General features: G+C 42.4%; 1 protein-coding gene across 5 annotated transcripts in view; it reads right to left on the bottom strand.

The window, feature by feature from the left end:
* Window positions 1–17,479, bottom strand: part of fbrsl1 (fibrosin-like 1) — a 1,050,133-nt gene that overhangs the window by 12,950 nt on the left and 1,019,704 nt on the right. For 4 of the 5 annotated variants that reach the window (XM_061985899.2, XM_061985897.2, XM_061985901.2 and 1 more), the window contains exons 16-17: window positions 12,307–12,436; window positions 4,950–5,027 (exon numbers count right to left, since the gene is read on the bottom strand). In XM_061985899.2, coding sequence (XP_061841883.2) covers window positions 4,950–5,027; window positions 12,307–12,436 — 208 coding nt within the window. Of the gene's footprint in view, window positions 1–4,943; window positions 5,028–12,306; window positions 12,437–17,479 lie in introns of all 5 variants that reach the window. The other variant, XM_061985900.2, reaches the window with a different exon arrangement.

Here is a 17,479-nt window from a genome sequence, read left to right as displayed (position 1 = left end):
GGTACCCAAAACAAAGCGCAAGCTCAGAGGGGACAGAGCTTTCTCTGTTGCGGGTCCCAAACTCTGGAACGATCTCCCTCTCCATGTGAGACAGGCCCCTTCTTTGGCTATTTTCAAGACCCTTCTTAAAACCCATTTTTATTCACTGGCTTTTAACCCAGCATGAGACTTTGAACTGTTTTTAGCTTTTAACTTTTTGAACTGTTTTTATCTAACAAACTGTTCTTAGGGTAATTTATATTTGCTTTTTAATTGTGTATTTTTATTTCTGTTTTAAATGTTATTTTTTTAGTCTGTCCTTTGCCTCTATTTCTTTGTGGTGTACAGCCCTTTGTTTTTCAACTGTGCTTGTTTTTAAAGGGCTTTATAAATAAAGTTGGTATGGTATGGTATGGTAGCAGGGGTGTATAATGTAGCCCGGAAGAGTCAGGGCTGCATGGGATTCTGGGTGTTTTGTTCTGTTGTGTTTATGTTGTGTTAAGGTGCAGATGTTCTCCCGAAATGTGTTTGTCATTCTTGTTTGGTTTTGGTTCAAAGTGTGGCGCATTATTAGTAAGAGTGTTAAAGTTGTTTTATATGGTCACCGTCAGTGTAACCTGTGTGGCTGTTGACCAAGTATGCCTTGCTGTCACGTACAGATGTATATTGTATAACAAGTGTTGGGCTGGCATGTTGTTAATACAGATTGTAGAGGGCGCCAAATGTTGCACCATCATGGCACGCCCTTATTAGAGCTGTAAGGGTGAAAATCGGTGAATGTTTTCTGCGAGAGGCAGTGAAATCCGGAAGTTTCACGGGAAAATCGGGGGGTTCAGCAAGTAAGCTGCTGAGCCGCATCAGAGTGATCAAAGAGCCGCATGCGGCTCCGGGGCCACGGGTTGCCGACCCCTGCCCTAACCCTACAAAACCCTACAAAACACCTGAAGTGTGTGAAAGAAATATACATCTATAAACAAGTTATTGCTGTGTTTAGTGGGACAGACAAAAGTTAAGTTGGAGAAAATGTGTTAGTTTATAAATCAATTCATTCGGTAGCAAATGCGTCTCGGACCGGTCCCGGTCCCTGGACCGGTGGTTGGGGACCGCTGATTTAAACGACTGGAAGGTGGATGTTACTCCGCTTGCAAACAAACTCTTCAAGTCCAAATATGAACGCTACACAAACGTGTGTTGAAACAACAATTGGGACAAACTTACAAGGCGTGTCAGAAAAGTTCCAGAACCCCGTTGTGGGTTCTTGCCACAAGGCCAGACCATCAACGAGCAAAGTGATGCAGCAGCGTTTGCTGGCCTGCTATAGTCCAAAGCACTAGACAACACACCTGCTCACGATTCCTTGAGCATCCGAGGAAAACATTGGTGTGATGCAGCAAACCTCCCTGCTCACCCGACCTGGAGCTAGGTGATTGTGTTCTATTTCCCAAACTCATCATGTGTACCAGTGACGTGCAGTCATGGAAAGAAAAAAAATGTAAAAAGAAAAAAAATTAATTAAATTGTTATATGTATCCAGTGATTATACTATAAAGTTATTTTCCATTTAACTTCACCAGTTTTAGATTATTTTTATTCAAAATCGCTGAATTTTCACATTTGCCGTTCAAATACTGAGAAGAGACGGTGCGGTGATCAGCAGCCAGTTGAGGCACGTCACTCAGTGCCTCAACATCGATTCCGGACTCGGCTAACTGCCGGCCTGCTGTGCAGTGAGACCGTATTGCTATATGAATTATATTATACATTTCCATAGTTTAGTTAGTTGAGGTATATAATGTACAGTGTATTTTGTCAACAACTGTATGTGTGTAACGTATTTCTTGTGCCGAGCGATCATAAAACGGCTGCAAAAGACGCACTGGCTGAGGCTCCAGTAGCCCCGCCTCCTGCACCCCCGCCGTAGAATTGTTATATCAACTAAAGCCCACACTTAAACTTTCCACGTGCAAGATTGAATCTATTTAAAAAAGTTATTTCATAAGAAGCCAAAAAGTGCAAAAACAATAATGTTCGTGTTGGAGGAGTTGTGAATGACTGCAGGGCCACAACATTAGCTACACCTGCAGACTGCAGGCGTACCTAATTCACAACTCCTCCAACACGAACGTTATTGTTTTTGCACTTTTTGGCTTCTTATTAAATAACTTTTGTAACCTATTTTCATGGGCTTTCCTCTTTGTGATGTTAAGTTCCTGTTATGCGCTGTTATACAGTATATGCCTCGAGCTCTTATTTTGAAGGCGCTAAGAGCGGAAGTGATGACATGGGGTTGAGCGGAAGTTTTTGAAATAAGGTAAATAAAGTGGTCCTCGTGTAAACTGGAGCCTCCGTGTTTGTTATTTTGTAGTTTCCTACAGTATAGGCGACATTTATAAACCCTCGGTTACACTTTTTTAAATAGATTTAATCTTGCACGTGGAAAGTTTAAGTGAGGGCTTTAGTTGCGGCGCATGGACTTAATTTATAAGTAAAGGTAAAACCATAATAAAGTTTTTTTTATTAAATGTGCTTTTTTGTGTGCTACAGTTTGTATGTGTAAAGTTAAAGTTAAGTTAAAGTACCAATGATTGTCACACACACACTAGGTGTAATGAAATTTGTTGTCTGTATTTGACCCATCCCCTTGTTCCCCCCCTGGGAGGTGAGGGGAGCAGTGGGCAGCAGCGGCGCCGCGCCCGGGAATCATTTTTGGTGATTTAACCCCCAATTCCAAGCCTTGATGCTGAGTGCCAAGCAGGGAAGAATGCTGGTATGAGCTTTTAAACATAACCCGTTAACTGCTGCCAATCAAATGGTGAATAAGATACTCTTTAGGGTTCATATGTTTGTAAATCTGACTGCGATGAAGTCAGTGCCTCACCAGTCATGAACCTCACCGCACGTCACTGATGTGTACCCTGTTTGAACTCGGGATGGGTACCGAATTGGCTACTTCTATAGGCACTGACCAAATTTCGTCTGCTGATTCACGTAAAATCAAATGGTTTCTTAGTTTGATACCTTTGTTGCACTTGACGTATTGGTCGGTCGCGGACTCACTTGGCGGACTAAGCCACACCGCCCCTGGGTAAAGTTGCAATTTTTCATGCCGACAAAGCAAGTATCCCTGATAGAAAATGCTGGAATGTGAAGTAAAGGTAAAGTTTCCAAAATGCTAATTTAAATTGGATAACACTTTTATGTTAAAATACTGAACAGATGTTTACCTTATCCCAATAAACATCTGTTCAGTATTTGAACATAAAAGTGTTTGATTGTGAGGCATTAAAAGCCACAAAATGCAACGGGTACTTGGTCCGAGTCCATGGTTCTCGCCCGGAAAAGGGTGGAGTGCCATCTCCGGGTTGGGGAGGAGACCCTGCCCCAAGTGGAGGAGTTCAAGTACCTAAGAGTTTTGTTCACAAGTGGGGGAAGAGTGGATCGTGAGATCGACAGGCGGATCGGTGCGGCGTCTTCAGTAATGCGGACGCTGTATCGATCCGTTGTGGTGAAGAAGGAGCTGAGCCGGAAGGCAAAGCTCTCAATTTACCGGTCGATCTACGTTCCCATCCTCACCAATGGTCATGAGCTTTGGGTTATGACCGAAAGGACAAGATCACGGGTACAAGCGGCCCAAATGAGTTTCCTCCGCCGGGTGGTGGGTCTCTCCCTTAGAGATAGGGTGAGAAGCTCTGTCATCCGGGGGGAGCTCAAAGTAAAGCCGCTGCTCCTCCACATGGAGAGGAGCCAGATGAGGTGGTTCGGGCATCTGGTCAGGATGCCACCCGAACACCTCCCTAGGGAGGTGTTTAGGGCACGTCCAACTGGTAGGAGGCCACGGGGAAGACCCAGGACACGTTGGGAAGACTATGTCTCCCGGCTGGCCTGGGAACGCCTCGGGATCCCCCGGGAAGAGCTGGACGAAGTGGCTGGGGAGAGGAAAGTCTGGGCTTCCCTGTTTAGGCTGCTGCCCCCGCGACCCGACCTCGGATAAGCGGAAGAAGATGGATGGATGGATGGATGCAACGGGTCCATCAGACCCACAAACGCCGGCTGAGTAACAACAATATGAACGTTGCACGGAAAATTTCTCTGCCAGTTTCTGCATCCCACAGGGATTCTTCTTTTGTGTTTCTGTACTTGCGGTTCCCACACAAGGTTGCAACATTGTTTGTCAACACTGTCTGCTCTCATTTTCTCGCACATTTGACCCTCTGATGTTCTGTGTACTGTCGGAGGCAGATATTTACATATATCCGAATTTAAGTTGTACTTCTTCCATTTCTTTGTCATATTTGAAAACAGCTCGTGTTTTCCATTTCTTCTCTTGATGCTCTGTCAGCAAGTATACTGTGTGTGTTAACCTTGAGTTCTCTGGAATGTGTTTTGACTAGCATTTGTTTTGTCTTCAGAGATGGGACGAGAGAGAGAGGGTGGTGGGATCGGGAAGACAGACCATTTTGGGAGGCGCAATAGAATGTTCTAGGGTTAGACTGGTCTCAATCAATGTATATTGGCAAAGCTTTGAGAATATACAACAAAATACCTATTCTGTCTTTGGTGGTTTTTCAACTCAGCTTTAAGTGTCGGAAAGAACTTGGAAGCGAATTGTGACTTGAATTCCCTGGGAGGAACAACTGGTCCAAAACGCAACAGTACCTACACTCTGTCCTCCTCCTGTCTAGGCCTGCCGTGTGTGTGTGTGTGTGTGTGTGTGATGTTTACCTTATCCCAATAAACATCTGTTCAGTATTTGAACATAAAAGTGTTTGATTGTGAGGCATTAAAAGCCACAAAATGCAAACGGGTCCATCAGACCCACAAACGCTGGCTGAGTAACAACAATATGAACATCACACAAGGGTTAAATTACACACTCTTGTGAGTTCATGAGTGGCACGGTGTGAAAGGGATAGAAAGGAAAAGGAAATAATGAAAATTTTTTTTGGGAACAAGGAATTACTTACACTTACCAGCCAAATGGCTAGGAGGCAGGAACCCACTGGGGTGGGGGGCGGGTCCATATGGAGAGGGCGCTGGATGGCCTGAGCCTATCAAAGCAGAGAGGACATTAGGATTGTTATTTTACAATCCAAAAATGTGCTTCGGTTTATGTAACTGGGTGATTCCACTGTTCAAAATTAGATATGCATATTTGGGTTTTAACGACATGTATACTTGTATTGGAATTCTAGCACAAACAATTCTAGCACAAACAATGGTGTCCTCAAGGCAGCGTAGCGTTCAGGCTCGGGGCTAATGTCGCTCCACGAATTGAAGCCGCTACTAAATCACAAATTCTCGCCTCCATGTCGGAAAATGTATTACATTTCTTTTTCGGTCGTATTATCACTGGATGACTTGTGTCACGAACGGGGTTTTCGCTTACTCCCAGGAAGGCAAACGGACGACTCCGGACAGGACTTGCAGGTAGGAACATTATTTAATTTTAAGAAACAATCAACGAGGTACAAAACAGAAAACAACTATCGCACGCTGAAGCTAAGGCAAAAACTTAAGACATGAAACTATAGACATGAACCTCACGATACTGTGGCATGAAACAAAGACGAAACTGTGGCATGAAACAACTAGCATTAACTATGGCATAGAACAAACACGAAACTGTGGCATGAAACCAATACGAAACTGTGGCATGAAACAACTAGCATTAACTATGGCATAGAACAAACACGAAACTGTGGCATGAAACCAATACGAAACTGTGGCATGAAACAACGAGCATTAACTATGGCATAGAACAAACACGAAACTGTGGCATGAAACCAATACGAAACTGTGGCATGAAACAACTAGCATTAACTATGGCATAGAACAAACACGAAACTGTGGCATGAAACCAATACGAAACTGTGGCATGAAACAACTAGCATTAACTATGGCATAGAACAAACACGAAACTGTGGCATGAAACCAATACGAAACTGTGGCATGAAACAACTAGCATTAACTATGGCATAGAACAAACACGAAACTGTGGCATGAAACCAATACGAAACTGTGGCATGAAACAACTAGCATTAACTATGGCATAGAACAAACACGAAACTGTGGCATGAAACAACTAGCATTAACTATGGCATAGAACAAACACGAAACTGTGGCATGAAACCAATACAAAACTGTGGCATGAAACAACTAGCATTAACTATGGCATAGAACAAACCCGAAACTGTGGCATGAAACCAATACGAAACTGTGGCATGAAACAACTAGCATTAACTATGGCATAGAACAAACACGGAACTGTGGCATGAAACCCATACGAAACTGTGGCATGAAACAACTAGCATTAACTATGGCATAGAACAAACATGAAAATGTGGCATAAAACCAATACAAAACTGTGGCATGAAACAACTAGCATTAACTATGGCATAGAACAAACACGAAACTGTGGCATGAAACCAATACGAAACTGTGGCATGAAACAACTAGCATTAACTATGGCATAGTACAAACACGAAACTGTGGCATGAAACCAATACGAAACTGCGGCATGAAACAACTAGCATTAACTATGGCATAGAACAAACACGAAACTGTGGCATGAAACAAACACGCAACTGTGGCATGAAACAACTAGCATTAACTATGGCATAGAACAAACACGAAACTGTGGCATGAAACCAATACGAAACTGTGGCATGAAACAACTAGCATTAAATATGGCATAGAACAAACACGAAACTGTGGCATGAAACCAATACGAAACTGTGGCATGAAACAACTAGCATTAACTATGGCATAGAACAAACACGGAACTGTGGCATGAAACCAATACGAAACTGTGGCATGAAACAACTAGCATTAACTATGGCATAGAACAAACACGTAACTGTGGCATGAAACCAATACGAAACTGTGTCATGAAACAACTAGCATTAACTATGGCATAGAACAAACACGAAACTGTGGCATGAAACCAATACGAAACTGTGGCATGAAACAACTAGCATTAACTATGGCATAGAACAAACACGAAACTGTGGCATGAAACCAATACGAAACTGTGGCATGAAACAACTAGCATTAACTATGGCATAGAACAAACACGAAACTGTGGCATGAAACCAATACGAAACTGTGGCATGAAACAACTAGCATTAACTATGGCATAGAACAAACACGAAACTGTGGCATGAAACCAATACGAAACTGTGGCATGAAACAACGAGCATTAACTATGGCATAGAACAAACACGAAACTGTGGCATGAAACCAATACGAAACTGTGGCATGAAACAACTAGCATTAACTATGGCATAGAACAAACACGAAACTGTGGCATGAAACCAATACGAAACTGTGGCATGAAACAACTAGCATTAACTATGGCATAGAACAAACACGAAACTGTGGCATGAAACCAATACGAAACTGTGGCATGAAACAACTAGCATTAACTATGGCATAGAACAAACACGAAACTGTGGCATGAAACCAATACGAAACTGTGGCATGAAACAACTAGCATTAACTATGGCATAGAACAAACACGAAACTGTGGCATGAAACAACTAGCATTAACTATGGCATAGAACAAACACGAAACTGTGGCATGAAACCAATACAAAACTGTGGCATGAAACAACTAGCATTAACTATGGCATAGAACAAACCCGAAACTGTGGCATGAAACCAATACGAAACTGTGGCATGAAACAACTAGCATTAACTATGGCATAGAACAAACACGGAACTGTGGCATGAAACCCATACGAAACTGTGGCATGAAACAACTAGCATTAACTATGGCATAGAACAAACATGAAAATGTGGCATAAAACCAATACAAAACTGTGGCATGAAACAACTAGCATTAACTATGGCATAGAACAAACACGAAACTGTGGCATGAAACCAATACGAAACTGTGGCATGAAACAACTAGCATTAACTATGGCATAGTACAAACACGAAACTGTGGCATGAAACCAATACGAAACTGCGGCATGAAACAACTAGCATTAACTATGGCATAGAACAAACACGTAACTGTGGCATGAAACCAATACGAAACTGTGTCATGAAACAACTAGCATTAACTATGGCATAGAACAAACACGAAACTGTGGCATGAAACCAATACGAAACTGTGGCATGAAACAACTAGCATTAACTATGGCATAGAACAAACACGAAACTGTGGCATGAAACCAATACGAAACTGTGGCATGAAACAACTAGCATTAACTATGGCATAGAACAAACACGAAACTGTGGCATGAAACCAATACGAAACTGTGGCATGAAACAACTAGCATTAACTATGGCATAGAACAAACACGAAACTGTGGCATGAAACCAATACGAAACTGTGGCATGAAACAACGAGCATTAACTATGGCATAGAACAAACACGAAACTGTGGCATGAAACCAATACGAAACTGTGGCATGAAACAACTAGCATTAACTATGGCATAGAACAAACACGAAACTGTGGCATGAAACCAATACGAAACTGTGGCATGAAACAACTAGCATTAACTATGGCATAGAACAAACACGAAACTGTGGCATGAAACCAATACGAAACTGTGGCATGAAACAACTAGCATTAACTATGGCATAGAACAAACACGAAACTGTGGCATGAAACCAATACGAAACTGTGGCATGAAACAACTAGCATTAACTATGGCATAGAACAAACACGAAACTGTGGCATGAAACAACTAGCATTAACTATGGCATAGAACAAACACGAAACTGTGGCATGAAACCAATACAAAACTGTGGCATGAAACAACTAGCATTAACTATGGCATAGAACAAACCCGAAACTGTGGCATGAAACCAATACGAAACTGTGGCATGAAACAACTAGCATTAACTATGGCATAGAACAAACACGGAACTGTGGCATGAAACCCATACGAAACTGTGGCATGAAACAACTAGCATTAACTATGGCATAGAACAAACATGAAAATGTGGCATAAAACCAATACAAAACTGTGGCATGAAACAACTAGCATTAACTATGGCATAGAACAAACACGAAACTGTGGCATGAAACCAATACGAAACTGTGGCATGAAACAACTAGCATTAACTATGGCATAGTACAAACACGAAACTGTGGCATGAAACCAATACGAAACTGCGGCATGAAACAACTAGCATTAACTATGGCATAGAACAAACACGAAACTGTGGCATGAAACAAACACGCAACTGTGGCATGAAACAACTAGCATTAACTATGGCATAGAACAAACACGAAACTGTGGCATGAAACCAATACGAAACTGTGGCATGAAACAACTAGCATTAAATATGGCATAGAACAAACACGAAACTGTGGCATGAAACCAATACGAAACTGTGGCATGAAACAACTAGCATTAACTATGGCATAGAACAAACACGGAACTGTGGCATGAAACCAATACGAAACTGTGGCATGAAACAACTAGCATTAACTATGGCATAGAACAAACACGTAACTGTGGCATGAAACCAATACGAAACTGTGTCATGAAACAACTAGCATTAACTATGGCATAGAACAAACACGAAACTGTGGCATGAAACCAATACGAAACTGTGGCATGAAACAACTAGAATTAACTATGGCATAGCACAAACACGAAACTGTGGCATGAAACCAATACGAAACTGTGGCATGAAACAACTAGCATTAACTATGGCATACAACAAACACGAAACTGTGGCATGAAACCAATACGAAACTGTGGCATGAAACAACTAGCATTTACTATGGCATAGAACAAAGACAAAACTGTGGCATGAAACAAAGACGAAACTGTGGCATGAAACAACTAGCATTAACTATGGCATAGAACAAACACGAAACTGTGGCATGAAACTAATACGAAACTGTGGCATGAAACCAATACAAAACTGTGGCATAAAACAACTAACATTAACTATGGCATAGAACAAACACGAAACTGTGGCATGAAACCAATACGAAACTGTGGCATGAAACAACTAGCATTAACTATGGCATAGAACAAACACGAAACTGTGGCATGAAACCAATACGAAACTGTGGAATTAAACCAATACGAAACTGTGGCATGAAACAACTAGCATTAACTATGGCATAGAACAAACACGAAACTGTGGCATGAAACCAATACGAAACTGTGGCATGAAACAACTAGCATTAACTATGGCATAGAACAAACACGAAACTGTGGCATGAAACCAATACGAAACTGTGGAATTAAACCAATACGAAACTGTGGCATGAAACAACTAGCATTAACTATGGCATAGAACAAACACGAAACTGTGGCATGAAACCAATACGAAACTGTGGCATGAAACAACTAGCATTAACTATGGCATAGAACAAACACGAAACTGTGGCATGAAACCAATACGAAACTGTGACATGAAACAACTAGCATTAACCATGGCATAGCACAAACACGAAACTGTGGCATGAAACCAATACGAAACTGTGGCATGAAACAACTAGCATTAACTATGGCATAGAACAAACACGAAACTGTGGCATGAAACAACTAAGACGTACGTAGTCCAGGCATGAGGCGAACAACTAATGACGCCAGGACGACTGACTGGCAAAGGCAGGCTTAAATAGTCCTCTGATTAGACGCAGGTGCGCGTCCCGAACACCAGAGGCAGGTGAAAATCATAAGTAGCCATGGTAACTAAAACAAACTCAGGTGTCAAACAGGAACTAAAAGAGTCCAAAGCTAACAGAACATAACAAAAACATGATCCGGACCACGGATCATGACAACTTGAGGATAAGGTCCTGTATAGATCAAAGCTGGGGGTTGGGGGGAAATGTGTATGTGTGTATAAATGATGTATACACATTAGAGATGCGCGGTTTGCAGGCACAACCGCGGAGTCCGCGGATTATCCGCGGATCGGGCGGATGAAATTTAAAAAAATTTGATTTTATCCGCGGGTCGGGTTGGGTCGGGTGGTTGAAATAAAAAAAAATTAGATTTTAAATAGATTCAGGCGGGTGGCAGTTAAACCAATTGGGAAATATATATACATAGTTAAATGTTGTTACCCACATACGAAAAACAAGCAGGCACCTGCAGCATATGCCACAACAGAAGAAAAAAAAAAAAAGAGATGGACACTTTTACGGAGCGGAGAAGGGACGCCTCGCCGGGGTCCGGGACCGAGGCCCCTTCCCCCGAGAGGGCCCCACCGGGAGCCGTAGCTGAGGCGATCCGCGAGAAGGGCCCGACGCACGTCCAGGGTCACCACCGCGCCCACCGCACCGACACCCCGCCTCGTCCGCCTTCGCCGCGGCCGGCGTCACGCGCAGCAGGTAAGCAGCTTACCTGCCCGCCACCCCCGTGGCCGGGGGCTCGTAACAGGGGTCACTCCGCGCGCTCGGCCCGCGCAGCTTACCTGCCCGCCACCCCTGTTGCCGGGGGCGCGTAACAGGGGTCACTCCGCGCGCAGTGCGCTCACGAAAGGGGTGGGGCTCACCCTGGTTGATATAGACAGCAGGACGGTGGCCATGGAAGTCGGAACCCGCTAAGGAGTGTGTAACAACCCACCTGCCGAATCAACTAGCCCTGAAAATGGATGGCGCTGGAGCGTCGGGCCCATACCCGGCCGTCGCCGGCAGCGAGACGCGCTTGGAGGTGCGCTCAGCGCGGCTCCCATATGATTGCGCACTGGTGTGCGTCTGGGTCGTGACAGCGTGGCACGCGAATGTCTGTGCTGCATTGGATCAGTCGCCTTTCTTTAACAGGCAAAAGCTTTATAACCTCACTAATGCCTTGCATCGTCTATATTAGATATATAACAACGGGCGGGTGCGGTTCTGTTCAAATGTTACATCGGGTGGATGGCGGATGGTTGACGACTTTCTGATGCGGTTGCGGATGAAATAATTGCCTATCCGCGCATCTCTAATACACATTTATCTGTAAAAATCTGCTGTACAGTATGTGTGTTTGACTCCCTTTTTTTCCAGGAACATTAATACCAAAAGTCACATTGTCCCGGAATGGAATTTTCCAGTTTTTTACTGAATGGAACACCCAAAATGTGCATGAAAATAAAGAAAGGGGAATTTACAATATTAACTATGACCAATAAAACACTGAATATTAACAACATATGAACGTCGCTCTTCTTTTACATGGGATTTACAATATTAACTATGAACAATAAAACACTGAATATTAACAACATATGAACGTCGCTCCTCTTTTACTTCTCAGACCAGTCCAATGACTCCACATACATAGTATGTCCTAATGATGTCTTCCTATTGATATCCCTGACACCCCTCCATCTCATCCAGGTGCTGAAAGACCCCACTGACCTGTTGAGAAGAGTGGCCGGGCAAGGTCATGAGGGTACGGGAAGCCCGGGAAGACGCCCGGAGCTGGGGGACGGCTGAACAGGTCTAGCTTCCCATTCATGTCCAGCTTGTGGGGGTCCAGCTGCATTTGCTGTGTTTGAGCAGGGAACACACAAGGAGAAAGGAAGTTAGGGGCACCGTTACAGAGAAACCCAACATTGGTTTCATCCGAGCTACATGGTTCAGAAGAACTTCATGTCTCTAGCGATGACCTCGGGGAACATTTGAAGTGTGGAGCACTTGTCTTCATCGTAACCACGGTCGATGTGTTGTTTCTTTTAATGTTAATAAACTCACAATGTGGACTCTCACACTATTATGTTAGATCCACTATGGACTGGACTCTCACAATATTATGTTAGATCCACTATGAACTGGACTCTCACACTATTATGTTAGATCCACTATGGACTGGACTCTCACTATTATGTTAGATCCACTATGGACTGGACTCTCACAATATTATGTTAGATCCACTATGGACTGGACTCTAACACTATTATGTTAGATCCACTATGGACTGGACTCTCACTATTATGTTAGATCCACTATGGACTGGACTCTCACTATTATGTTAGATCAACAATGGACGGGACACTCACTATTATGTTAGATCCACTATGGACTGGACTCTCACACTATTATGTTAGATCCACTATGGACTGGACTCTCACTATTATGTTAGATCCACTATGGACTGGACTCTCACTATTATGTTAGATCCACTATGGACTGGACTCTCACTATTATGTTAGATCCACTATGGACTGGACTCTCTCACTGTTATGTTAGATTCACTATGGACTGGACTCTCACACTATTATGTAAGATCCACTATGGACTGGACTCTCACACTATCATGTTAGATCCACTATGGACTGGACTCTCACTATTATGTTAGATCTACTATGGACTGGACTCTCACTATTATGCTAGATCCACTATGGACTGGACTCTCACTATTATGTTAGATCCACTATGAACTGGACTCTCATTATTATGTTAAATCCACTATGGACTGGACTCTCACAATATTAAGTTAGATCCACTATGGACTGGACTCTCATTATTATGTTAAATCCACTATAGACTGAACTCTCATTATGATGTTAGATCCACTATGGACTGGACTCTCATTATTATGTTAAATCCACTATGGACTGGACTCTCACAATATTAAGTTAGATCCACTATGGACTGGACTCTCATTATTATGTTAAATCCACTATAGACTGAACTCTCATTATTATGTTAGATCCACTATAGACTGGACTCTCATTATTATGTTAGATCCACTATGGACTGGACTCTCATTATTATGTTAGATCCACTATGTACTGGACTCTCACACTATTATGTTAGATCCACTATGGACTGGACTCTCACTATTATGTTAAATCCACTATAGACTGAACTCTCATTATTATGTTAGATCCACTATGGACTGGACTCTCATTATTATGTTAGATCCACTATGGACTGGACTCTCACACTATTATGTTAGATCCACTATGGACTGGACTCTCACTATTATGTTAAATCCACTATAGACTGAACTCTCACTATTATGTTAGATCCACTATGGACTGGACTCTCACACTATTATGTTAGATCCACTATGGACTGGACTCTCACACTATCATGTTAGATCCACTATGGACTGGACTCTCACATTATTATGTTAGATCCACTATGGACTGGACTCTCACACTATTATGTTAAATCCAGTATGGACTGGACTCTCACACTATTATGTTAAATCCAGTATGGACTGGACTCTCACACTATTATGTTAGATCCAGTATGGACTGGACTCTCACACTATTATGTTGGATCCACTATGGACTGGACTCTCACTATTATGTTAGATCCACTATGGACTGGACTCTCACACTATCATGTTAGATCCACTATGGACTGGACTCTCACACTATTATGTTAGATCCACTATGGACTGGACTCTCACTATTATGTTAGATCCACTATGGACTGGACTCTCACACTATCATGTTAGATCCACTATGGACTGGACTCTCACACTATTATGTTCGATCCACTATAGACTGGACTCTCACTATTATGTTAGATCCACTATGGACTGGACTCTCACACTATTATGTTAGATCCACTATGGACTGGACTCTCACACTATCATGTTAGATCCACTATGGACTGGACTCTCACACTATTATGTTAGATCCACTATGGACTGGACTCTCTCACTATTATGTTAGATCCACTATGGACTCGACTCTCTCACTATTATGTTAGATCCACTATGGACTGGACTCTCACACTATTATGTTAGATCCACTATGGACTGGACTCTCACTATTATGTTAGATCCACTATGGACTGGACTCTCACACTTTTATGTTAGATCCACTATGGACTGGACTCTCACACTATTATGTTAGATCCACTATGGACTGGGCTCTCACACTTTTATGTTAGATCCACTATGGACTGGACTCTCACTATTATGTTAGATCCACTATGGACTGGACTCTCACTATTATGTTAGATCCACTATAGACTGGACTCTCACTATTATGTTAGATCCACTATGGACTGGACTCTCACACTATTATGTTAGATCCACTATGGACTGGACTCTCACACTATTATGTTGGATCCACTATGGACTGGACTCTCACACTATTATGTTAGATCCACTATGGACTGGACTCTCACACTATTATGTTAGATCCACTATGGACTGGACTCTCACTATTATGTTAGATCCACTATGGACTGGACTCTCACACTATTATGTTAGATCCACTATGGACTGGACTCTCACTATTATGTTAGATCCACTATGGACTGGACTCTCACTATTATGTTAGATCCACTATGGACTGGACTCTCTCACTATTATGTTAGATCCACTATGGACTGGACTCTCACTATTATGTTGGATCCACTATGGACTGGACTCTCACACTATCATGTTAGATCCACTATGGACTGGACTCTCACACTATCATGTTAGATCCACTATGGACTGGACTCTCACACTATTATGTTAGATCCACTATGGACTGGACTCTCACTATTATGTTAGATCCACTATGGACTAGACTCTCACAATATTATGTTAGATCCACTATGGACTGGACTCTCTCACTATTATGTTAGATCCACTATGGACTGGACTCTCTCACTATCATGTTAGATCCACTATGGACTGGACTCTCTCACTATTATGTTAGATCCTCCATGGACTAGAATGAGTAATTGTGACAAATATAGACAATTAAGTTTCGATAAATGTAGGAATGACTATTGAAATATGTTTTGATGATGAACAAATCACACTACAGTAAACAGTTTGACAACCAACTCAGTTATCGCCCTTATATATCCGTTTCTGAATTTTTGAGTACTTTAATTGTTACAGATGAAATTGGTATATGCTAAAGTGAGGCACAGGTGTGTCTCGTGTCAGGTGTGGCCGTCTACACTAATGCATGGCAGCCGACTGCCATCGCTATAAACCAGGTGTGGAGGGGGGCGTGGTCTGCGGGCCTGCCGCGGCGCGGAGTGTGTAAGGACCGGTGAGTAGATGGCCCAGCTGGGGCTTGTTATCTAATCACCTGTCGCCCTTATTAGCAGCAGCCGGACCGAGACACGTTGTTGGAATTTGGAGTTAGAGAGAGAGAGAAAGACACACGCTGGAGAGCACAACGGAGAGCAAGAGAGACTAAGACTGAAAAGTCGAGTGCGGTTAAAAACATTACTGTAACCAGAATACCGGGGGCTCTCGTGCCAGTGTGTGGTGGTCAGGGGAACCCACGGCAGAGCACTGCCACACCAGGGTGGTCCAAAGCATGTACAGTAGCTTGTTTTAATGGCCCTCAGCATAATCTAAATATACAAAGAATGAATTACTAATTAGGTATATAATTATATATTAGACTAATTTGCTTTGTCAGCGCATCCTTCGATTGTTCCATATGCTTTATTTCTATTTTTATTGAAAAACTTGCTCAAAATCATCATTATCACTAAAGCTCAAACTCTTTAAGATGTTGAAAATGGTTTTATTTTTTTGTCCTTTTGTTTTCCTGCCATGCAAATGAACCAAACCTAGACCTTAAAAACAAAGTACGTGAATGTAGCGTATTATTATAGTCATAATTAGTTACTAGTCATAACATTTCAACTCATTTTGATTTCATATGTCTTTTTTTTTTAAACGTTACTGTAACGCCGTTACTTTCGGCGGTAACTAGTAATCTAACGCGTTATTTTTGATATTCAGTTACCGTTACTACATGATGCGTTACTGCGTTATTTTATTTTTTTAATTTTTTTTATGTAGTATCGGCTAGAAACTGAGAATATCTGAGTGTGTTTTATTGGAGCGCTGCAGAGGAGCTGACGGAGAGGGGGGGGCGTGTCTTTGTTTACTAACAAGTCATCATGGTGAAGCCGAAGCCGAATTTCTTAACATGGAGATATTCTCACTACTTTTCTTTTATCGACCACAAAGAAAAGAACATTTTTGTTAAATGTAGGTTGTGTCTTGGATCAAAGATCCTATCCTAGCAATTCAAATCTGCTAAAACAAAGCAACATGCTTCGATGAAGCTAGTAAAGAGAGCATACTTGCCAACCCTCCCGGATTTTCCGGGAGACTCCCGAAATTCAGCGCCTCTCCCGAAAACCTCCCGGGACAAATTTTTCTCCCGAAAATCTCCCAAAATTCAGGCGGACTCAGGTCCATGCGGACCTGAGTCCGCTTTCCCACAAAATAAACAGCGTACCTGCCCAATCACGTTATAACTGTACAATGATCGAGGGCGAGTTCTTGGTTTCTTATGTGGGTTTATTGTTAGGCAGTTTCATTAACGTCCTCCCAGACCCAGCGCGGCAACAACACAGCAGTCACGTCTACCGTAAAGCAGTTTGTCTGCCGTAAACAGCAATGTTGTGACACTCTTAAACAGGACAATACTGCCATCTAGTGCATTTGATGAAAGCACTTTTGTGCGTGCCACACAGCAATGCATCATCAGAGAGGGTGTTCAGCATGGTTAGAAAAATAGTGACAGAGAATAGAACAAGGATGGACAATTCAACCCTTAACTCAACAATGAGTAGATGAGTGTTATCTGTGTGTATATGT

Source organism: Nerophis lumbriciformis, linkage group LG12, assembly GCF_033978685.3.
Source record: "Nerophis lumbriciformis linkage group LG12, RoL_Nlum_v2.1, whole genome shotgun sequence".
Taxonomy (NCBI): domain Eukaryota; kingdom Metazoa; phylum Chordata; class Actinopteri; order Syngnathiformes; family Syngnathidae; genus Nerophis; species Nerophis lumbriciformis.
This window is presented reverse-complemented; position numbering and strand designations above follow the sequence as displayed.